The sequence below is a fragment of the Rhinatrema bivittatum genome, chromosome 8 (genome assembly GCF_901001135.1).
Source record: "Rhinatrema bivittatum chromosome 8, aRhiBiv1.1, whole genome shotgun sequence".
NCBI lineage: Eukaryota > Metazoa > Chordata > Amphibia > Gymnophiona > Rhinatrematidae > Rhinatrema > Rhinatrema bivittatum.
Genome location: NC_042622.1, coordinates 267,987,855 through 268,011,490, shown reverse-complemented (window position 1 = coordinate 268,011,490; position 23,636 = coordinate 267,987,855). Strand labels below are relative to the sequence as shown.

The 23,636-nt window shown below is 46.4% G+C and overlaps 1 protein-coding gene across 2 annotated transcripts in view; it reads left to right on the top strand.

The window, feature by feature from the left end:
- SPPL2B (signal peptide peptidase like 2B) overlaps positions 1-23,339 on the top strand; it is a 119,109-nt gene extending 95,770 nt beyond the window's left edge. The window contains exons 14-15 of one of the 2 annotated variants that reach the window (XM_029610794.1): positions 6,568-6,728; positions 21,661-23,339. In XM_029610794.1, coding sequence (XP_029466654.1) covers positions 6,568-6,728; positions 21,661-21,921 — 422 coding nt within the window. In that variant the 3' untranslated portion in view covers positions 21,922-23,339. Of the gene's footprint in view, positions 1-6,567; positions 6,791-21,660 lie in introns of both variants that reach the window. The other variant, XM_029610795.1, reaches the window with a different exon arrangement.
- The last annotated feature ends 297 nt before the right edge of the window (positions 23,340-23,636 follow it).

Here is a 23,636-nt window from a genome sequence, read left to right as displayed (position 1 = left end):
GGATTAAAGTTGGAGCTTGCCAGGATTGGCAGTGAAGTATTGATACACCGCTCAAATGGTGATCAGCTGTCCTCTCATCCAAAGTACTTTACAAAAGGAAAACACATGACTGGCATTGGCCTAGAAAGGAACATTAAAGAATGCAGAGAACCAAGAGATCTTTTTCCAACAAAGGAAGTCCAGGTCTAAACCCAGTGGTTCTCAACTGGTGTGTTGCCAGCAGGAGGCTGCTGACTCCTCATCTGCTTGGATGGTAGTTGGTTGAAATCTCCTTTATTGGGCCTGACAAGAGTCTATGCTCACTTTCTTTTCTTCTTCCTGGCCCAGTGGGAGGCTGTTCCCTCCTCCATCCAAATCAAAATGAGACTGCCAACTCCTGCACTTCTGGGCCTGACGGGACACCAACTTTGTTGCCCTGCTGGGTCTGGAAGTGATGCTGCTAATGCTCTCTTCACCCTGTATGGCAGTTGTGGATGCTGGGCAAAGAGAGAGAGGGAATGTGGGGGCTTTTGAGAGGAAAGGATAGGAAATAGGATTGGGGTAGCTGGGTAGGAAGGGGAGTTCTTAATCAAATGCCTGTTTTAACAACAAACTTTTTAGGAGGAGTCAAACTTTTTTTATGCAATCGGACATTCTGAGTTGCATGGGTAAAGAATTCCAAAATGTAGGTGCTGTAACCGAAAAGGCAGACTCCCTTGTTGTAAGGCGAGCAAGTCTGACTGAAGGCACATCAAGCAGACCTCGTTGAGAAGATCTCAGTTCGTATATTTTAAATAGAGCATTGGACCATGGACAGGAACTCGAATTTATTAGTCTGAAGATTGTCATCCCAATCGTAAAGACAATTAGCTGCTGTACTGGCAACCAGCGCAAACTGTTAAGTATTGTTCATGTCGCTTAGTCCTTGGTGAAGCACTAGTGCCTTTTCATAGGTAGGGCTTATTGCTCTTTGTCCTTGGAGTTAGTGCTGCAATAAGTATGGTATGATTGCTACCCATGTGCTGAGTGGGGGTTTTTTTTTTCCAGTTTTTGTATTTTACAATGTGCCTGGTAATAGAGGAAGTTTGTGTTACTATGGTAGTCCTCACACATGGGTGACATCATCAGATGGAGTGTCCACGCAGTGTCCCTCTTCAGTCTCTTCCTTTCCAAAGCTGCTGCTTCGCGGTTTGTGAGCTTGCACTTTTTTCACAATTTTTTCAAAATTTTTGCTTCCCGTGTCGCTTAGGGTTTTCCTCTGATTTTTCATCTGTTCCTTTCTCCGCAACCTGGTAAGATTTTCGCTTCTTCGTGGTCAATCGCCAACAGTTTCATCTACTGCGCGTTGCGTACTTTTTCCAGTGGCATCAACCGGTTTCGGCCTGTGCCCCTGGACTATGTCCATCACAGACCCCCACGAGGTCTGTGTCTTCTGCCTGGGGGCGTCCCATGACGTCCATGGTTGTGACCTTTGTGCCCAGGTGACTCCAAAGGTCCGTTGGGCAAGTCTCGATAAGATGGAAAAGTTATTCGGGACCAAAGGACTGGATCTGTCGTCGGTATCGGGAATCTCCACCCCTCTCGGTAAGGAGGTTCAACTTTCAACTCTGTCAGGGTTGCCACCGCAACTGCTCCCCCGACCTGATTTGGGAGCCGGGAACCGACCGCAGTCTCTATCATCCCATTCCCAGTCTGGTTCCTCTCAGTCTTCCTCGGTCCTGGGAAAAGACCGTGCTGACCACCAAGAGTGATAAAAACAAACATCATCGAGACCAGGCCGTGGACCGGCATCAACATCTGTGCCTCCTCCGAAACGGTCCCAGGCGGAGGAAGCAGTTCCCTCTGGCCCCATTGAGGCCTTTTGGCGGCCTCCACCGAAACTGGTGGAGGAATTGGAGCCCCCCAGCTCTCCAGGGTATATCCCGATTCTGCCCTCCTCCTCCTCAAGCAATCTTGTGATCGGTTGCCTTGGAAGAGGTGTTGGAGGAGGCACATGCAGTTGGCGATCAGCTGGGCCCTGCAGGGCTTCGAGCCGCCACAGGAGCCTGCTCCACAGGTGCTTGCACCCTTACTGGAGCGGCTCGATATGCAGCTTGGTTTTTTACCGACACACCCGGTTCCAGTGCCCCAAGCCCCTTCACAGCTGAAGGGGACAACGCTGCCACTGCCACCGGCCCCCATACCAGTGAGCGACTCCGAGGAGGAGGAAGAGCCATTGGGTTAAATGGTAGCTCAGACTCCTGGTGCTTTGCCACCTTCCAGCTTTTCCAGAACCCTCAAGATCAGTTCCACTGATGTCTTCGGTGCTGCTGATCCTGACACTGGTGGATCAGTCAGCACTTCTGCAACCTTGAGGCCCATCGGTGCCTCTGGCACCTTTCTCAGTGCCCTCGAAGCCCGCACCCTGGATGCAGCTAGGTCTTCCAGCCCCTGCATCCCCAGGAGATCGCAGTGCAGGAGAGCCTCCTTATGACCCCTGGGAAGGGGAGGTGTCCATATCCTCCTCTAAGGAATCTGAAGATCTTTCCTCCGGAGGAATGGCAGAAATCTTCCCCTTGAGGATCTCTCCTTGACGGGGTTTGTGAAGCCATGGCAGAATCGGTGCCTTTCCATCTTTTAACCATTTACATTTCAGGATATGATTAACGGATTTCTCATTAGTATCATATATCTGACTTCTTACCAAATACTAATTACTAAACCTGGGGTGAAGAGCACCCAGCCCTGCTCCACACCTTTATAGAACACAGGTTGCAGTACTTCTTGACTACCCCCACGAAAATAGTTGACCGGACAACTGATTGATTGCAGAGTTAAGAGTCTCCCCATGGAACCCTCTTCTGTGGACTATCCTGACCACTATTTGTTCTTTTACTGTTCCCCTTCCTTGCTCCCTCCCTTCCCTCTCCCTCCCACCTCCTTTCCTTTCCCTTCGTAGTAATGCTCACTGTAATTCACAAGCATAGGTGCCATCCCCCTACTCTAATGACCTTGTTAGGCCCCGTACCTTTCTTCTCCCCCGATTTGCTTAACATGAGAGAGTTTTCTATAACATAGTAATTTCCGGATGTACCTCACCAGTCCCTGCTGTATTTCCTAGTCTGAGTTGTATGGTGCAGTGTATTACAGGTTGGGACATCTTCAGCACGCTCCCCCCAGTCCCAAATATCCTTTAAGGCTATTTGCCTAAAATAAATCTCCATACCACCGATTTTCACCTAGCCTACCCTTTGTCGAAATTGGGTTCATTGCACTCCTCAAGATCTCTATCGGGTAGACCGGAACAATCCCTCAATCCTCTCCTTCTGCCTTATAATCATCTGGCAACCTCCTCTGCATGGGCTTTATAAGAATTACTTCCCCCTCATACCAAACGCTATGTCTCCTTACCCGGTTTCTTTTAATTTTTACCTGATTTTACCCCGGCTCTGACAATGGGGTCGGTGATGACTGATCGGGACATTTCAGAGATCCCACTTGAGAACGGCTCCTCAATAATTGGGTAAAATTTAGGCTTTAGTATTTCGAGCTTCTCCCATTTATAACATTCTAAGTTAGGTATTATTAGAAAAGAAGAGAAAAACAGATACCCTTATTAGAAATTGCCATGCTGGGTCAGACCAAGGGTCCATCAAGCCCAGCATCCTGTTTCCAACAGAGGCCAATCCAGGTCACAAGAACCTGGCAAATACCCAAACACCAAGAAGATCCCACGCTACTGATGCAATTAATAGCAGTGGCTATTCCCTAAGTATAATTGATTAATAGCCATTAATGGACTTCTCCTCCAAGAACTTATCTAAACCTTTTTTAAACCCAGCTACACTAACCACATCCTCTGGCAACAAATTCCAGAGCTTAATTGTGCGTTGAGCTAAAAAGAATTTTCTCCGATTAGTCTGTGGATCCCTAAAGGCTAGAGTTGAAAATTAAAAAAAAAAAGGGTGCATGGAGGGTAACCAGCATGGAGTGGAAGCTGCTACCCCTAACAGAAGGCATGGGGGTTACTACCCTTAACCAATTAGCTTACATAATTTTGACATATAGCAATTTCCACCCTTAACCAATTAGCTTAGGTGATTTTGATGCATCTCAAGCATTGTTCTCCACTTCAACAGCAGGGGTAGAGGGAGAAAAGAGAAATTGGATTTAGACAACAGCGCTGGGCCCTAACTTTTATGGTCTAGGGTACTGATATGTAGACATTAGGGAAAAAGTGCAGGACTGCTGCTATGGCCAAGTCCAAAAGCAAAACACATTGAAGCAGTAGCACTGAATGAAAATCAAGAAGGCTGCTCACTCTGTAAAATGATTCTAGCAGTAATTTTGTTATGGGTTTGACAGTTGCTTGGTTTTGATTTTTAATATTACTACCTTTAATATAAGGCTTGGGGGTAACTTGCACGGAGCGGCAATTACTTCAATAAGCTTGCTGGGAAGAATGGATGGACCATTTTAGTCTTTTTCTGCCATCATTACTATGTTAAGTGCTAGGAAAAAACTTCCTTGACATTTATTTATTTGATTTAAATTCCATCTTTCGGCCACTTCAAAGCAGATTACATTCAGGTACTGTAGATATTTCCCTATCCCCAAAGGGCTCATAATCTGGCTGTATCAGAGACGATGGAGGGGAAGGTGGTTTCTCCAAGGTCACAAGGAGTGGTGGTGGGATTTTAACACTGGCTTCTTGTTTCGTAGCTCAGTGCTCTAACCATTAGGCTATTCCTCCACTCCATGGAGTTAAAATTTGGTAAAGATTTCGGCAATGGTGAACAGGTAGGCATCTAGTGCCCAGAGGTGCCTCAGTGTCTCAGATTTTGAAGGGTTTTTTTTTTTACAGGAAAGCTTCACTAAAGGATTAACTCATGATTCACTGCAGATTGAGTGGTAGAGTCTGGAAGGGTCTTGCCCCCTCATCCAGAACATTTTCATTTTCCTTTGAAGAGATAAACCTTTGATAAAAGTTAAACCTTTGACTGATCCTGTTCCTCCAGGGGCTCTGCATTGCTGCTGTCCCTTCTGAGAGGGCCCTTTTCTGAGTCTATCAGAGCAGCTTCATTGCAGATTCTCACTCTGAAAGTGGTATTTGGTGGCTAACAATACAGTTAGAAAAATTTCACAATTGTCGGCCTTTTCCTTTAGCGTACTGTTTTGGTGACTACTAAGGATGAGGTGAAGATTCTAGTTGGGTCTTCTTTTTCTCCGAAGATGGACGCATCCTTTCATCTTAATTGTAGGTGGAGCAGAGGAGCAGTTGGTGGGACACAGTGGTGCAAACAAAATCATTAATTTAGCTCAAAAATGCATGAGGATCCTTAAGCTTCAAATGAAACGTCATTGTACCAGGTGCCAAGCATTTGAAGCTTAAGGATCCTCATGCGTTTTTGTGCTACACTTTTTATTATTGGTTTTGTTTGCATCCTTTCATCTTAACCAAGTAGTGTGCTGCCTTTTTCAAGGAAGAGTCTGACTTCTTTGCTTGGGTGTGAGGAGAATTCTGTCGCAGTATTTAAAGTGAAGAATGTCTTCAGGAAGTCAGTTCATTTTAATTTGGTATAGTGGATCCAAGGAAGAGCAAAGCGGCAACCCAGGCCTCCTTGGCTGATTGGATTACAGAGGTGATTACTGAGGTCTACGTTTACCCAAGAGGATAAAAACATTTTCAGCTAAAACTCAAGTGACATCTTAGGAAAAATGTCACGTAGTTTCTCCACTGGGGATTTGTAAAATAACAACATGGGCATTCTACCTTTCTTTTTTAATGCATTTCCATTTTGGATGTAAGAGCCAGGGAGAAGGCATTCTTTCCCTCTAATGTGCTAGGGGCAGGTTTGGCCAAATCCCACTTCATTCGGGAATAGCTTGGGAACATTCCATGTGTCTGTAATAGTCTTGCTGGATGAAAAGGAAGGAGAAATTTGTTCTTACATGATGATTTCCTTTCCTTGAATCCAGCCACACTAATCCAGAATCTTCTCTGGTCTACCAAACATTGCAGTGCAGTAGTAATTGACAAAAAAAACCACCACATAGATGGATGTTACAGCAATAAAGAGGTTAATGCTTCTCTAATGTTGTACTTATTTTGTTCTCTTTTGTTTATGTTCTATTGGAAATCCCCTGGATATGGGGGGAATTAAGCTCTTTTGTGAATTACCTTGTTATGTACTGGAGGGCTAAGGTCAATATGGGAGCCTAAGAGGGATGGTGTCAGCAAAGCTGTTAATGTCTGTCTCCATGTGCTGGTTGGTGGACATAACCCATTCATCAGGACTGGTCTAGCTGGATTCAAGGAAAAGAAGTTATCAGGTAAGAACACATTTCTCCTTAGATATCACCATTGAGCAGTGACGAGGAAATCTATCTCATCCTTCGCCAGCCCAGGAAGTGGAAGACCTGAGCCAGTAATGAATTGAAGTCCCTTGTCATGGCAGTGCACAGTCACTGCCACCCCAGCCCAAGAATTTTTCCTTTTGGTCTCTTGCCTGGTGCCTAATTTAAATATTTATCAGAGGGCATTGTGAGTTGTGATTTGGATATCTTGTGTTTTGTGTAGAACTTACTTTCTCACCCCTTCTGTTGCAGCTTACGGGATTGGCCTGCTGGTGACCTTCGTAGCCTTGGCACTGATGCGGATGGGCCAGCCTGCCCTGTTGTACCTGGTGCCCTGCACCCTCATCACCAGCTTCGCTGTGGCACTCTGGCGCAAGGAACTCGGCAGATTCTGGACAGGCAGCGGGTTTGTGGTGAATACCAGTTTGATATGACTCTTGAAGCAAATACTAATATTTTAAGCCCTCACTGAAAGTTAAGTACAATGTTGTAGTGTTTCAGTCCAATTAAAAGAAGATCGTTTGACATTGCTTACTGTTTTTATGCATTTTTAAATATGCTTAAATTGTATTTTCCCACGCGCACCCAGCCCACAGGATACAGAAAATGCAAAACACATGGGTTTATTTTGTACCCCTGAACCTTGCGGTTGGTTTTTCATAAGAAAATTATCCAGGTATTTTGCCTTTAAAAACCAGTTGCAACCACTTTAAAAACCAGTGGTCCATCCACTCTGCCCAACAAGCTTCTTATGGTAGTAATTGCCACTTTGTGCAGATTACCCCCAAGCCTTATGTTAAGGGTAGTAATATTTACAATCAAAACCAAGCAACTGTCAAACATTACTGCTAGCAGCATTTTTATGGGATGAGCAGCCTTCTTGATAATTCAGACAATGCTGCTTGAATGTGCTTTGCTTTTGGACGGGGCCATAGAAGCAGTCTTGCGCTTTTCCCCTAATATCTGCATAAAAGTCGGAGCCTAGCGTTGCCTGTCGTCTGAATTCAATTCCCCTTTTTTTTCTCCCCACTGAAGTGGAGAGCGATGTTGCAGTTGCACCGAAATGAAAACTCTCTTAATGGAGAGAGACTGGCAGTAGTGGGACTCAAACCCATGCCCCCAGAGAGACTGGAGCATTAATCCAGTGCCGTAGACCATTTGGCCATTCGGTCCCAAGTAGCTATGTACTTTCAACATCCTGTATCTGTGTGTCAGTCCCGTGGGAAATGCACGAAAAGCAAACCCTCTCTCAACTCATCCTGGAATGCTCCTTTTTTGCCACAGATAGTGAAACTATGCAGGTATGTTTACCTCTCCCTGGAGACTAGTCAGCTAACTCTGTAGTTGCTCAGTTGATTTCCATATTTTGTTGTTTTACCCCTGATCTCCCTTATTTTTATGCTTCACTTCCTTAACTTTTGAAGCCCTAGAATGAAGGGAAATGCACAGAAATGCAAGTTGCCTGCAACAATTTTTAGTAAAGAAGAGAAGCTGAGCAACGTGATTGGTCATCTAGCATCATGTAACCATACATTTCTTAGCGTCCAGAAAGATGGATCCAGAGCAAGTGGATTATGCACCTCTAACAGCAGATGGAGACTGAGCAAGCTGAAGTCACAGTACATTATACCCCTGCAGTGACCTCAGCCCGCCTGTATTCTCCATCTCCAGCAGATGGTGGGTGTGCAAATCCCCACTGGGGATTGCTTCATTTTAAAGAAAGGAGAATTCAGGAAATATGTTCACCCTGCTCTACCTGCGGAGATACCAAATGGTTCCTCCTCCAGTTGTGAGAATTTCTGAGGTGATTTCCGTGGTCCCTCAGATGAGTGACTTGGTCCGGTAGCTGGTTTTCAGCTGGCGTGGACTTAGCTGCTTGAGCAGCTGAAAGGCAACAGGCGCAGGAAGCCAAGAGCGGCGGTGATGGCACATGCTCTCTCCCCCCCACAGCTGGAGACAGTCTCTGTACTCAGCCAGGTGCGGCTGAGTTCCTGTAAGTTTAAATAAACAAAAAAAAAACATGTAAACTTACAGCGACTTGGAAGGAGGTTTTTTTTTGTTGTTGCGCAGGGCTCCCTCCGCTATTGGCCTCCATGCTCGGCACGCCGGTCTGAAGGTCGTCCCGCTCTGTGAAAGTTCTAGGGACATTGCGCAGCCTTCTCAGGCTAGGCCCCACTCTGATGCTCTTTGCTGCACGCCACATAGTAGGCCGCAACGGCTTTTCGCACGCTTGCTAAGGCTGCCCTGTACAGGACTGTCGGTCCAGCGAGTGCGTCCAGTTGTGCGTCCAGGTTGTGCACTCTGTTTTTGGGTGCACGGTCAGGCCTTGTAGTCTGTGCACCCATGGTAAGCACTGTTTCCTTCCGCGCACAAGTGTACTGTGCGCTTAACTTCTTGTGCGCTTACACTTTTGGCTGCCTAGATAAGCACCGAGGTGTGCGCGCATAATTTTTGAACGTCTAGTTGAGCGCGTAATAATAATTAAAAAAAAAAAAAAAAGCAAACAGCTAGACGCACACCTCCGGCCGCTGCTCAGCGCACTGTCAGCCATAATGGCGACTGTACCTAAGAAGACTGAGCGTCTTTCCCTTTGCAGATTTGTGCCAGCACTGTTTGGAGGCTCAGGGAAAATTGTCTTCCTCTTTCACCAAGCCTAGTTCTTCCCAGCTGGTTGTGGGTTTGGGTAAAGATGACGCAGGAGGGGGCGCATGATCTTGGAACTCCCCTAACTGGTTCTTCAGCAGGGGACGGTGGCTCAGTGAGTAATCCTCAGGCTCATCTGGTCTGGATACCTCAGCTCCTTCATGGGTAGAATTTTTCCAGGGGTTGCAATCTTTTTCTTCAGGCGCAGTCCTCAGCCCTGTCCCCAATGCTCTTTGGGCAGAGACGCAGGTAGGAACCTTGCCTGGACTTTCTAGTCGGTGCCGGAGGACTCCTAGAGTGGCAACGGAATCTCTGGATGTAGTTCCAGATGGCACAGATGATGACGACACCGATCCTGCCTCTCTAGCAGAGGGTGAAGTCCCCTTCCCCCGCCCCCCACCCTGGATTAGAACTGTTACGTTTCTTTCATAGAGATGAACTGCCAGCTCTGATTTCCCAGTTCCCTGTACGTACCCGGATCAGTCCAGACCGTGGGTTGAGCCTCCTTTCCAGCAGGTGGAGACAGACTAAAACTGAAAGGGTGTCCTACATGAGGACAGAGCCTGTCCTGTAACCCTTCAGTATTTGTCGGTCTCCAGCAGGTGCATCAGCTCACCCTTCGGTCTCCTGATTTCGGCTAGTTAGCCGGCTATCCTTCTTCTTTCTGTGGATCAAGCAAGTACTTCTTCTTAGTTTGTGTGATTGGCTCTTTTTTTCTAAAATTAAAGTAAATCACATACGGGTCGATACAGTAAGGCCGCGTTAGAAAGAGTGCGGCAGTGCTGGGCACACCCTCGTTTGCCCCACGCACTGTTCTGATCACATACCGCTCGATCCTCTATTTAAATTGCTTGCAAATGCAAGCCGCATATGCAAAGCGTTAAGCGAAGCGTTAGGCCCGCACAACCCATTTTACTGTATAGGCGCTTAATACAGCGCCTAGACGGTATCCTGGGTGCGCTGGTACCTGTCATTTCAAATGACATTTGAAATGACAGGCACCAGGAAGTGGATCCCAACTTTAACCCAGGAAAACCTAAAAACCGAAAATCCCCTCCTCCCGAAGCGGCTCGACATGTGCCAACTTACCTTTTGTTGCTTTTCAGCCCCTTCCCTTCTCTGTCGCCCTCCGGAGGGGGCAGCCGGCGGCGAAAGCGGCTCGCAGCGGTCCCCCCCGCGCAGGTCCCGGTTCTCCTGGCTCGGCAACAGCAGTACAACAGCTAGGGCTCCATCCACCCCAATCCTTCCTTCCTTCCTTCCTGGCTCGGACAAATTGTGAAGCGGCTTGCAGCGTTCCTTCCCCCCCCCCCCCCCCCCCCGGCGCAGGTCCCGGTTCTCCTGGCTCGGCGTGAGGTGAGAGCCCACTGTTCTGTGCCCTCTCCGGCACGAGTGACGCGTTCTTTCGTTGGCCGGAGCGCCTGTCGATTTGGGCGCTCCGGCCAATGAAAGCACATAGATGGGCGCGCGTGCCATCTTGGATTTTTCCGCAGCTCCCGATTCGGAACTGCCCGGGGCTGGGGGCCCTGACCCCCCCTCGCCCCCCCCCCCCTGTGAAATCCAGGGCTCGGTTTTCGACGGAATTTGTCCTCCTGCATAAATCTTATTTAGCTAGCCTGCAAGAGGAGGGGGAAGCCCCCCCTTTGATCCCTCCCCGGTAAAAATTTCACGCTCCGCGCCGTTGACTGTTTGCTCGGCTGCGGAGCCTCCGGGGTCTCTCCAGGTGCGGGTGGTCCCGAGCATGCCCCCCCCCCCCCCCCGGTCGATCTGGTCCTTCCGGATCCTGACCCTTTTTCGGATTCCGCTGCTACCCTCCCCCCTCTGGAGGGGGATGATCCCATGGTCCTCCGTATGTTCCAAAGGGAGGAGTTGGAGCCCCTCATCCCTTTTGTACTCCAGGAGTTGGGACTGGAGGGGGCCCCCCCGCGGATACCCTTAAGGCCTCCTTGCCCAAAAATATGGACCCAGTCTTGGCGGGACTCAGGGCTCAGGCAAAGCGAAGTGGGACTCCGAGTGGGGCGGGCTATGGACAAGCTCTACCCCCCTCCTGGAGGAATGTTTGGACATGTTAAAAAATCCCTCCGTAGACTCCTACTTTTCTGTGGTCACCAAGCACACCACTATCCCTGTGGAGGGATCGTCGGCCCTGAAGGACGGACAGGACCGCAAGCTCGCAGCACATCTGAAACGCATTTTTGAAGTCCTGGCTGTGGGGCTCCGCGCTACTGCCTGCAGCAGTCTCATGCTGTGCGCCGGTCTTAGGTGGGCTCAACAATTACTCGGCACCCAGGACCTCCCATCTGCAAAGGCGGAGCAGGCCGGACGTCTGGAAGCCGTCATCGCCTATGGAGCTGATGCGCTCTACGACCTCCTCCACGTTCAGGCAAAGGCGATGACCTCAGCGGTGTCCGCTTGGAGACTCCTCTGGCTGCGCAACTGGTTGGCTGACCCGTCCTCCAAAGCATGGCTGGGCTCGCTGCCCTTCAAAGGTAAGTTGTTGTTTGGAGAGGACCTTGAGAAGCTTATGGATTCCTTAGGAGAAAATAAGGTCCATAAGTTCCCGGAGGATCGTCCGAAGCAGTCACGCTCCTTTAGACCCTCCCGTCCTCGTTTTCAGGGACAGAGGCGGTATAACCCTTGTGGACGGGGTGGCTCCTCGAGGGGTTATTCTTCCTAGTCTCAGTCTTGGTCGTGGCCCTTTTGCGAGGGCCAGCCCACGAAAGGTCAGTCGGCCCATTCCTCGGTCCCGTTTCTGGGCGGCCACCTCTCCCTTTTTTTCGAGGAATGGGTCAAAATCACGATGGACCAGTGGGTCCTCGATATTGTACGAGACGGGTATGCCTTTGAACTTGTCCGCGACCTACCGGATTTCTTTCTGTTCTCTCCTTGCGGTCATTCCAAACTGGAAGCGGTGGAGCCAAACCCTCGCCAGACTCCTGAATCTGGGCGCAGTTGTTCCGGAAAGGGAGCTCGGCGCAGGCCAGTATTCCATTTACTTTGTGGTGCCTAAGAAGAACAGGGCTTTTCGACCGATCCTAGACCTTAAATGGGTCAACCGAGCTCTCAAGATCCCATGTTTTCGCATGGAAACCTTGCGAGCGGTCATTGCGGTGGTTTGACCCGGAGAGTTCCTCGCCTCGCACGATTTGACAGAGGGGTACTTCCAAATCCTGATTCACCACGATTACCAGAATTATCTTCGTTTCCACATTCTTAACCGGGATTTCCAGTTTCGGACCCTACCTTTTGGCCTTGCAACCGCACCTCGCACCTTCACCAAGATCATGGTGGTGGTGGCGGCGGCGGCAGCCCTTCGTTGGGAAGGCATTCTAGTTCACCCCTATCTGGACGACTGGCTTGTGTGGGCCAAGTCGGAGGCTCTCTGCAAACAGGCGGTGAATCGGGTATTAGCCCTCCTCACGTCTCTCGGGTGGATAGTGAATTTCTCCAAGAGCAACCTTCAGCCCTCCCAGGAGTTAGAGTTCCTGGGAGCCCGCTTCGACACCCGATTGGGCAAAGTCTTCTTGCCTCATGCGCGGGCCCTCAAGTTGATCGGGCAGATTCGGAATCTACTCTCGTTGCAGTTGCCAACGGCCTGGGACTACTTGCAGGTCCTCGGGTTTATGGCTTCCACCATCGATCTAGTTCCCTGGGCTTTTGCTCATATGCGACCGTTACAGAAAGCTTTGCTATCCCATTGGCAGCCGGTGTTGGAACAGTTCCACATAGTGGTGGCTTTCGCTCCCCCACCTTCTCCGGGGAATGCCTCTTCAGTCTTCACAGTGGACAATAGTAACCACGGATGCCAGTCTCACGGGCTGGGGTGCGGTCTGCCTGTCCCGGTCTACTCAGGGAGTCTGGTCACCCATTCAGACTTGCTGGCACATCAATCGGTTGGAGGCCCGGGCGGTACGTCTGGCTTTTCAGGAGTTTCTACCCCTTATACGCGGCAAAGCGGTGAGAGTGCTGTCTGACACCGTGTCTTACATCAATCGCCAGGGGGGCAGCTGCAGTCGCCTGATGGCCCTGGAAGCCAGCAGTCTCTTCGCCTGGACAGAACGACACCTGGATTGCCTGGCAGCCTCCCACATTGCGGGCAAGGAGAATGTTCAGGACGATTTTCTCAGTCGCCAATCGCTCGATCCAGGAGAGTGGGAACTCTCGGACACCGCCATGGATCTGATCGTCGGCAGGTGGGGCCCCCACACCTGAACTTAATGGCGACCATGAGCAATGCCAAGGCCAATCGGTCCTTTAGCTGCTGGATGGAACACGGCTCGGAGGGAGTGGATGCTCTGGCTCTTCATTGGCCCGCAGACGTCCTTCTGTACGTGTTTCCTCCGTGGCCTCTGGTGGGAAAGATTCTCAGAAGAATAGAACTCCACAGGGGGCCAGTGATTCTGGTAGCACCCAAGTGGCCTCGCAGGCCATGGTTCACAGATCTAGTCAACCTGGCGACGGACGGACCTCTGCAGCTGGGCCATCTCCCTCGTCTACTGTGGCAGGGACCCGTATTTTTCGACCAGGCCGATCACGTTTGTCTAGCGGCCTGGCTTTTGAATGGCGGCGTCTGAGGCATAAGGGCTACAAGGAAGAGGTCATCTCCATCTTGCTTCAAGCCTGGAAGCAGTCGATTTCTCTAGCCTATGTGCGCGTTTGGAAAGTCTTTGAGACTGTTTGTGAAGAGTCAGGTGTCTCAGCTCGCTCCGCCCCGGTCTCGCTAGTTCTTTCTTTTCTACAGAAGGGTCTCTCCTTAAGTTCTCTCCGCGTGCAGGTTTCTGCTCTTGGCTCTCTTCTCGGACGGGTCGAGGGTCATCCTTTAGCGGCTCACCCGGACGTAGTTCGGTTCTTGAGGGGAGTCAAACACCTGCGTCCGCCCGCTCGCAATACTTGTCCTTCGTGGAGTCTCAATCTGGTCCTCCGGGCCCTCTGTTCTGCTCCGTTCGAACCTCTCTGACGGGCTATGGTAAAAGACTTTACGCTCAATGCAATTTTCCTTGTTTTGATCGTCTGCGCTCAGCGGGTCTCTAAGATTCAAGCATTGTCCTCTCGGGAACCCTTTTTGCAATTCTCTGACTCCAGTGTCTCTCTAAAAACGGTGCCCTCTTTTCTTCCGAAGGTGGTGTCCGCCTTCCATGTCAACCAGTCGGTAGAGCTTCCAGCGTTTTCTCTGGCGAAATTGCAGGTACCGCTGGAGGCGACCTTCGTAAACTGGATGTCAAACACATTCTTCTCTGGTATCTTCAGGTTACCAATGACTTTCGGGTCTCGGACCATCTTTTTTACCTCTGGAGTGGTCCCAATCAGGGCAAGCCAGCTTCTAAGACCACTATTGCTGGTTGGTTGAAGGAAGCCATTTCCTTGGCTTATCTCTGCCAAGGACGGCAATTCCAGAGGGCTTAAAGGCTCATTCGCTACATTCTCAGGCTACTTCCTGGGCGGAGAGCCAATTTGTCTCTCCGCAAGAGATTTGCAGGGTCGCCACCTGGACGTCCTTGCATACCTTTGCTCGACACTACCGTCTGGATGTGCAAGTGCTGGTTTTTGGTTCCTTTGGGTGGCAAGTGCTTCGAGCGGGACTATCTCAGTCCCACCTGGGATAGGGAAGCTTTGGTACATCCCACGGTCTGGACTGATCCGGGTACATACAGGGAAAGGAAAATTAGTTCTTACCTGTTAATTTTCGTTCCTGTAGTACCACGGATCAGTCCAGACGCCCTTCCCAGTTTCTTTCTTTCTGTCCTCTCGAAGCTTGTTCTTGCAGATTCACTGATTTTGATACTTCATTCTTTGCAAGAATACTGAGCAATTACACCGGAAGCCTTGATTGTTCAAGTACCAAGTATATGCAAGAGCGGTTAGTCATAACATGTTTCTTACATTGTTCTACAGTTGCTCACTTGAGCGTTCTGGTTACTTGCTTGATCCTATTCTGGTTTTGTTGTTTTCTACTTTGACAGTGGTTATACTGAAGGGTTACAGGATAGGCTCTGTCCTCTTGTAGGACACCCTTTCAGTCTTAATCTGTCTCCACCTGCTGGAAAGGAGGCTCAACCCACGGTCTGGACTGATCCGTGGTACTACAGGAACGAAAATTAACAGGTAAGAAATAATTTTCCTATATTGAAAATGCTTGGAGTTCCTGGGTCTGATTCAGTGTCTGAGCCAACAAGAAATTGCATTTTTATTTCCTTGTGCAAAGCCTCTTGCTTTTTCCCCATGATGGAGGCCATTCAAGAATTGATTGATCTTGCATGGGGTGCCCCAGTGTTATGGTTTTGAGGTGTTGGAGTGGATTATTGAGTACTGTGGTGATGACCACTCCCATGGGGAGGAGCCCCGTGAGGATCCACAGTACTAGGCTAGACTCGAGACACGCAAACATAGAGATTGTCTTTTATTATTCAGCAAAAAAATGAAGTTAAGAACATGGACTTGCCATACTGGGTCAGATCAAGGATCCATCAAGCCCAGTATCCTGTTTCCAGCAGTGGCCAGCCCAGGTTACAAGTAACTAGCAGGATACCAAGCCCAAGTTTCAAACCTCCCTTCTTAGTGAAAAGCACTTTCACTAGAATGCAGGATTTGGTGCAAGGAGTAATGGCGGTGGAGCTGCTTGGCAATAGTGATCATAATGCAATCAAACCAAAGTTAATTACTGGAGGGAAAAAAATTACTTCAATAACTTATATCTTTGAAAAGGGAGACTATGATAAGATGAAGAAACTAGTTAGAAGGAAACTAAAAGGAGCAGTTACAAGAGATAAAGGTCTGCATGAGGCATTGAACTGTTTAACACCACCATTATGGAAGCCCAGATAAAATGTATGCCACAGATGTAAAAAAGATTCAAAGAAGACCAAGCATCTGCCAGCATGGCTACATAGTTCTGTGAAAGGTTATTAAAGCCAAAAAGTCATCTTTAATAAAAAAAAAAAAAAAAAAAAATGGAATACAGTGCCTGATGAAGAAATAGGGAAATTAAAGGAGAAGGCAGAATGGATATTTTGACTCCTTTTGACAGTTCCAGTCTCACTCTCTTCCTCCGGGATTCTCAAGATAATATTGCTACTAGAGCCACTTTGATACCTTTGTTTTAGATCTAGATAAAGAATTGGTTCTCAAGCAATTCTTTATTTATTTATTTATTTATTTAACACTTTTCTATACCGACCTTCATGGTTAAAAGACCATATCAGATCGGTTTACATCGAACTGGGGGACTGAACCAAAGATAATAGTATAAAACAGGAAAAAAAAACAAAGTTACATTCAACAAGGAAAATAAAACTTGGAGGCATAGACTGCTGGAAGAGAAAAGGCCTAGGAACGCAGAAAACAAGTATAAACGATTGGTGAGTCAGGGGATTTAAAGATGCTGCTTTCTGTGGATATAAGGTGCAGATTTTTCCTGATGTCTTCTGGGAAGTGCAGTTGCGCACCAGGTCTTTCTTGTAATTAAAACCGAAAGTTCTTTCCTTAAAAGGCATCTTTTTTTTCCTGAAATTCCCATGCAAATATTTGATAGCTGATCGAGGCAATAAGTACATCTTCACTGACCCTGTACTCCTGGAGAGCCAGTATTCAATAGGCCGTTTAGTGGAGAAGTTATCTGGCTAAAGTTAGCATATTACGCGTACGCTTCCAGCGCGCGCTCTCAGAGCAGTGCAGAGGGTCCTTTGCTTATAGCGATAAAATATAAGGTATCGGGGGTGGGGGGTATAGAGGGTCAGAGGGAAGGGGTGGCACCACGACACTGTTAATCCTTGTGGTGGGTGGGAGGGAAGGGGGGAGGGGCAGCCTGAATTTTACTTTTAGACAACATGGAGATGGGGGTGGGGAGGGGGATGTGTCTGCAACATGTAAAGGATTTGGGGAGGGAGGAGGGAGCAGCCCTCTAGAGCCTTTGTCTGGTTCTTTCTTTAACGACAGCACTACATAGCAGGATATCTTTAAAAATATCTGGTTAAGTAACATGTGATATACCCAATATTCAGCCAGGTTAGCTGGGTAACTCAACCCCTCCCTGGAACGCTCTTTTTTTTTTTTTTTTTTTTTTTTAATCCAGCTACAATTTAGTGATAACTTGTGAGTTATCCGTCTAAATGGCTTTTGAATATTTACCCCCGGAGACTTTTATTATTGATAAATGTATTGTGACCAGAGGGGAGGCAGTGGAAGATAACATTGGAGTATTGGTATTTTTGGTGTTTTTATTTTGAACAGCTTGCTAGGGACTAGTTGAATTTCTTCAATTTTTTAATTATGTTCCAAATAATATGGACTTTACGAGTAAGGGTATGACTTTTTATATTCCAGTTTATTTCCTTATTGTTTCCTGGCATAAAACCCTTGTTCCTTGGTTTTTTTTATTCATTATGGGGCCGATGCAATACAGCGCGCTCAGCCGAGCGCACTGTTTAACCCGCTGTCGGACGCGGGTTAAATAGCTGCTAATCCTCCTCCTAATGCAATAGGGGGATTAGCGCCTATTTAACACGTGTCCGATGCGGAGTGAATGAGTTAGCGCTCATCACATGCAAATGCATGTAAATGAGGCTATTTCTCATTCACTCCAATGCAAAAAAATAAATGTGCGTCTCAGACGTCTGGAGCAGGCGTTAATAGCTGAGCGCACTGAGAAAAAACTGCTTTTCTGTACTTTTTTTTTTTTTAAAGTTAAAAAAGAAAAAAAACCTCTGCCGGTCGCTTTGAAGACAGATGCCGATATGCTTGGCGTCTGTTTTCATAACCGGCCAGATGCAGTAATGGAAACTGACGCCGAGTTTAACGGCATGGGTGTTAATAACGGGTAACCTCGGGGTCACGTTAGCAAGTGTGACCCCCTAATTTGTTTATTACATGGCGCCCCCCATGCGGGCGCCAAGAAAGCGGGCGCTGAAAAGTCAGCGCCCGCTTTCTGCAAATTTTATTGCATCAGCCCCTATATCTTTAAAATCCCAATAAAAATATATTTGAAAAAAAAAAAGAGAATTTGAGCAGAGACTTGCCAAAGAGGCAAGAACTAATATAAACTTTTTTCAAGTATATTAAAAACAGTTCTACAAAGGAATCAGTCGGACCACTACAAGACCAGGTTAGAGAATGGATGCTCAGGGAGGATAAGGCCCTAACAGAAAAATTAAATGTATTTTTTTTGCATTAATCTTTATTCAGGGATGGATGGGGGCAGACACTGCTCCTAGGCACTGATTTAGTGCCAGTGCATGCATAAATGATTATTATACAGCTGCAATAAGGTGCTTAAATAATAATATATATATATACAGATGTGATAAGGGGCATCTGGCGCATAAATGATTATTATACAGCTGCAATAAGGTGCTTAAATAATAATATATATATATATATATATACAGATGTGATAAGGGGCATCTGGCGCATAAATGATTATTATACAGCTGCAATAAGGTGCTTAAATAATAATATATATATATATATACAGATGTGATAAGGGGCATCTGGCGCATCAATGATTATTGATGCGCCAGATGCCCCTTATCACATCTGTATATATATATATTATTATTTAAGCACCTTATTGCAGCTGTATAATAATCATTTATGCATGCACTGGCACTAAATCAGTGCCTAGGAGCAGTGTCTGCCCCCATCCATCCCCAGAAGACCTAAAACTAGCTTCGCTAAAACCACTCTTAAAGAAACCTAATCTAGACCCCAAGGACCCCAACAACTTTCGTCCGATCTCCAATCTTCCATTTATTGCCAAGATAATGGAAAAGCTGGTCAACACTCAACTCTCCAACTACATTGAAGATCACAAAATACTTTACCCCTCACAACATGGTTTCCGTAAAGCTTTAAGCACAGAGACGCTACTCATATCCCTGACAGACCACATCATCATGGGGCTAGACAAAGGCCAATCCTTTCTACTTATCCTTTTGGACCTTTCGGCCGCATTTGATACCGTCAAACACTCCATCCTCATCAATCAACTTGCGAACATAGGAATCTCAGGAACTGCCCTATCATGGTTCAATACTTTCCTCAACAACAGAGGCTATAAGGTCAAGATACATAATAAGGAATCCTCCCGCTTCTCTTCAGCTTTTGGAGTTCCTCAAGGCTCCTCCCTATCCCCTACACTCTTTAATATTTACCTTCTACCGCTATGTCAACTGCTAACCCACTTGAAACTAACTCACTTCCTATATGCAGACGATGTGCAGATCTTGATCCCCATCAAAGAAACCATCTCCAAAACTCTTGAATTTTGGGAAATTTGCCTTAAAGAAATCAATCGCCTCCTCTCGAGTCTAAACCTGATATTAAATACAGCCAAGACGGAACTGCTCATCATCTCACCAGAAAATAGCAACCCACCTCCATGTCCTCTAACCCACCATCTTACCACCCAAACAAGGGATTTAGGTGCAATTATCGACAACCATCTTAATCTAAAATCCTTCATCAAACAAACTACTAAAGACGGATTCTATAAACTTCAAGTACTTAAAAGAATCAAACCGCTCCTTCACATGCGAGACTTCAGAACGGTCCTTCAAGCAGTAATCTTTTCTAAGATAGACTACTGCAATTCCATCTTATTAGGTCTCCCTTCTGCTTCCATTAAACCCCTTCAGATGCTTCAGAATTCAGCTGCGAGAATTCTGACTAACACCAGGAGAAGAGACCACATCTCTCCTATTCTCAAGAACTTGCACTGGCTGCCAATACACTTTAGAATTATCCACAAATCCCTCACTATCATCTACAAGACTATCCATCACCAAGCATCCCTCAATCTTCAAATTCCACTCAGAAAGCACACATCCACCAGACCCATCAGAGAAGCCTACAAAGGATCACTCCTTGTTCCACAAACCAAAACCACTCAACACCTAACCTACAGAGACCGAGCCTTTTCCACAGCCGGACCTTCACTATGGAACTCTATTCCTCCCGATCTAAGACAAGAACCATGCCTTCCTACTTTCAGAAAAAGGCTTAAGACATGGCTATTTAAACAAGCCTTCCCAGATCCATATTGAAAGACAGTAACATCTTATAAGACACTACACAATATTATGTAAATTATTAATGTAAATAATTCATCTTTACCACTCAACTATCTTACTCTAATTCTCTCCCCAGTTTTATGACCCTGTTGTAATGTAACTTTTATTTCTTTGCACTTGTTTATGTTCTGTTTTTTGTGCACACCCTCTCGTTATTTGTAAACCGGCATGATGGGGTTCCTAATCTCGAATGCCGGTATAGAAAAATCTATAAATAAATAAAATAAATAAATAAATATTATACAGCTGCAATAAGGTGCTTAAATAATAATATATATATATATATACAGATGTGATAAGGGGCATCTGGCGCATAAATGATTATTATACAGCTGCAATAAGGTGCTTAAATAATAATATATATATATACATACAGATGTGATAAGGGGCATCTGGCGCATAAATGATTATTATACAGCTGCAATAAGGTGCTTAAATAATAATATATATATATATATATATACAGATGTGATAAGGGGCATCTGGCGCATCAATGATTATTATACAGCTGCAATAAGGTGCTTAAATAATAATATATATATATATACAGATGTGATAAGGGGCATCTGGCGCATAAATGATTATTATACAGCTGCAATAAGGTGCTTAAATAATAATATATATATATATACAGATGTGATAAGGGGCATCTGGCGCATCAATGATTATTATACAGCTGCAATAAGGTGCTTAAATAATAATATATATATATATACAGATGTGATAAGGGGCATCTGGCGCATAAATGATTATTATACAGCTGCAATAAGGTGCTTAAATAATAATATATATATATATATATACAGATGTGATAAGGGGCATCTGGCGCATCAATGATTATTATACAGCTGCAATAAGGTGCTTAAATAATATATATATATATATATATATACAGATGAGATAAGGGGCATCTGGCGCATAAATGATTATTATACAGCTGCAATAAGGTGCTTAAATAATAATATATATATATATACAGAGGTGATAAGGGGCATCTGGCGCATAAATGATTATTATACAGCTGCAATAAGGTGCTTAAATAATAATATATATATATATATACAGATGTGATAAGAGGCATCTGGCGCATAAATGATTATTATACAGCTGCAATAAGGTGCTTAAATAATAATAATATATATATACAGATGTGATAAGGGGCATCTGGCGCATCAATGATTATTATACAGCTGCAATAAGGTGCTTAAATAATATATATATATATATACAGATGTGATAAGGGGCATCTGGCGCATCAATGATTATTATACAGCTGCAATAAGGTGCTTAAATAATAATATATATATATATATATATATATATATATATATATACAGATGTGATAAGGGGCATCTGGCGCATCAATGATTATTATACAGCTGCAATAAGGTGCTTAAATAATATATATATATATATACAGATGTGATAAGAGGCATCTGGCGCAAAAATGATTATTATACAGCTGCAATAAGGTGCATAAATAATAATATATATATATATATATACATATGTGATAAGGGGCATCTGGCGCATCAATGGTTATACAGATGCGATAAGGGGGACTTAGCACATGAATAAATATTTGTGTGTATTCCTTTGAATTGCTTCATCCTAATTCTTGAATCCTAATTCCCTTTTGCAGAAGGAACTCCCTCCACCTCCCTTGGTAATGGCTCCTGTCAGTTTCCCGGAGACTCCAGAGGATTCCCGTGCGGCTCCCCTCCACCAGACTGAAGAAGCACAGACCATTAACCCCACCCTGCATGCCGAGGAGCTGCCCGAGGAAGCCGGCACGGAGGATCCTGCCACCCCCCCAATTAACGTAACCGCCGCCCCCGATCGGACGGAGAGTCCAGACAATATCACGGGCTCTGAGGAGGAGGGCAAGAACCAAGAGAACTAGAGCATGACCGAAAGCAAACAACAAAATATAGCCCGAGGCTTGTTCTGCTGCCAAGCCCACCGAAGCCAGTTTGTTAGAGAAGGCTGGTGGGGGAATATTACACTCATTAGAAAAGTCATTTTGTGAAACGAGAACACTTGGATTTCATTCCGATTGACTACGTTGGGGTCCACTGGGGGCGCACCAGCTCATTTCCGGTTAGAATTGCTTTTGTTAACCTCGCGCTTGCTGCGCCACGATACGGTGTTATGGTTACGCTCAGTCCGTGGTTCCCCTCCTTCGTGGACATCCTTAGATTAGTGGTGTCCGTGACGGGAGAATGAGTCACGAGCTGCGGGCGGGGGGGGGGGGGGGGGCGGTAACTGAGAGGCTGAGGAGAATAATTCTGAGCTGAGGAAATGGAGAAGAGAGGTCATAAAACGGGGGGCTTGTGGACCTCACCCTTTCACAGAGCGCTGAGCTTGTCGCGGAGCTGTACTGAGCCCGTTCAGTGCAAATGGCTGGAGAAATCTTCCTCCATTAATCTTCTTTCTGAAATATGGTGCTTTCTTAAATAACGATTCTGACGTGTCTATTTTACTGTATGCCTTCAACTTGCTTTAATTTTCTTGTTATACTGTGGTAGTATTAATCTTTTATTTTTGTTTGTTTTTGTTTTTAATTTATCCATTTCTTGTGTGTGGGGCTGCTGTGCTTTCACAACAGTCTATACCCCGAGGAAGCACAGAGACCTTTCTGCCGTCACTTGTAAAAGAGGGGTAGGCTGTCCTGGCTTTATTTCCAGGGCCACGCCTCCTTTCCGCCGGAGGAGGAGAGGAAGCCAGGAACCATGAGGGGGAAGGGGAGTTCTTTATAATGAGGGGGGTCAGTATTTGCAAGCGGGCCTTGCAGCAGTTCACCGTTGTGACCCTGGGTCGGTCGGGGGGTCATGCTACCCGAGAAGTCCTGAACCCTGACGCTAGAAGGTCTTTGCAGCTTTGAATGGAAACTCCTGCAACACATTTGTACCAGGATATACAGAGAACCCCCCTCAAAGACCATGCCTTCCTAACTCAGGCTTCTGCTGACCAGGTCCATGAAGGGGGTGCTGCTGACGTAGAATCCAAAGGGGTGCACAGGCAGACACACAGCCAAGACTTACATCCCACCCCCTACCCCCCAGTACAGAGCTGGATGGTGTCAGCCACCCGTTGGGTACCAGAGCTTCTAAGCTTGGTTCACTAGATGTCCAGGTTTTCCCAGGCCTGTCCTTTTTAAGGTCATCCTAGCTTTTTTTCACTTTTTCCAACTCTAGCTGCACCTTCAGTGGCCTGAGACTGAACAGGGAGCATCTGAAAAGTACCTTATATAGTTTGTTGACCACCCTGGTGCGAAAATAATAAAAGAAACAGAATAAAGAACTGCCCATTTCTCCTGAACTCTTGTTGACAAGGTTTTGGCAGGATGACTCTACCATATTTTCATAGAAAGTGATGGCAGAAAATTACCCTAAAGCCTAACTCGTCTGCCCCATCATTACAGCTCAGTAACTGCATCTGAAGATTTCCCAGCTCGTATCATCCAAGCCCCAAGGCTTAAATAGGTACTGCTTGGTGGCCTCGATCTCATACTTCCATTTCATCTTGCTGTACCAGTTCAGTTGAGACAAGCGGGCTGTGCCCCTCTCCCAGCCTGAGAGGCATCGCCACCTCTTAGAGCTGGAGCAGCACAGGAAC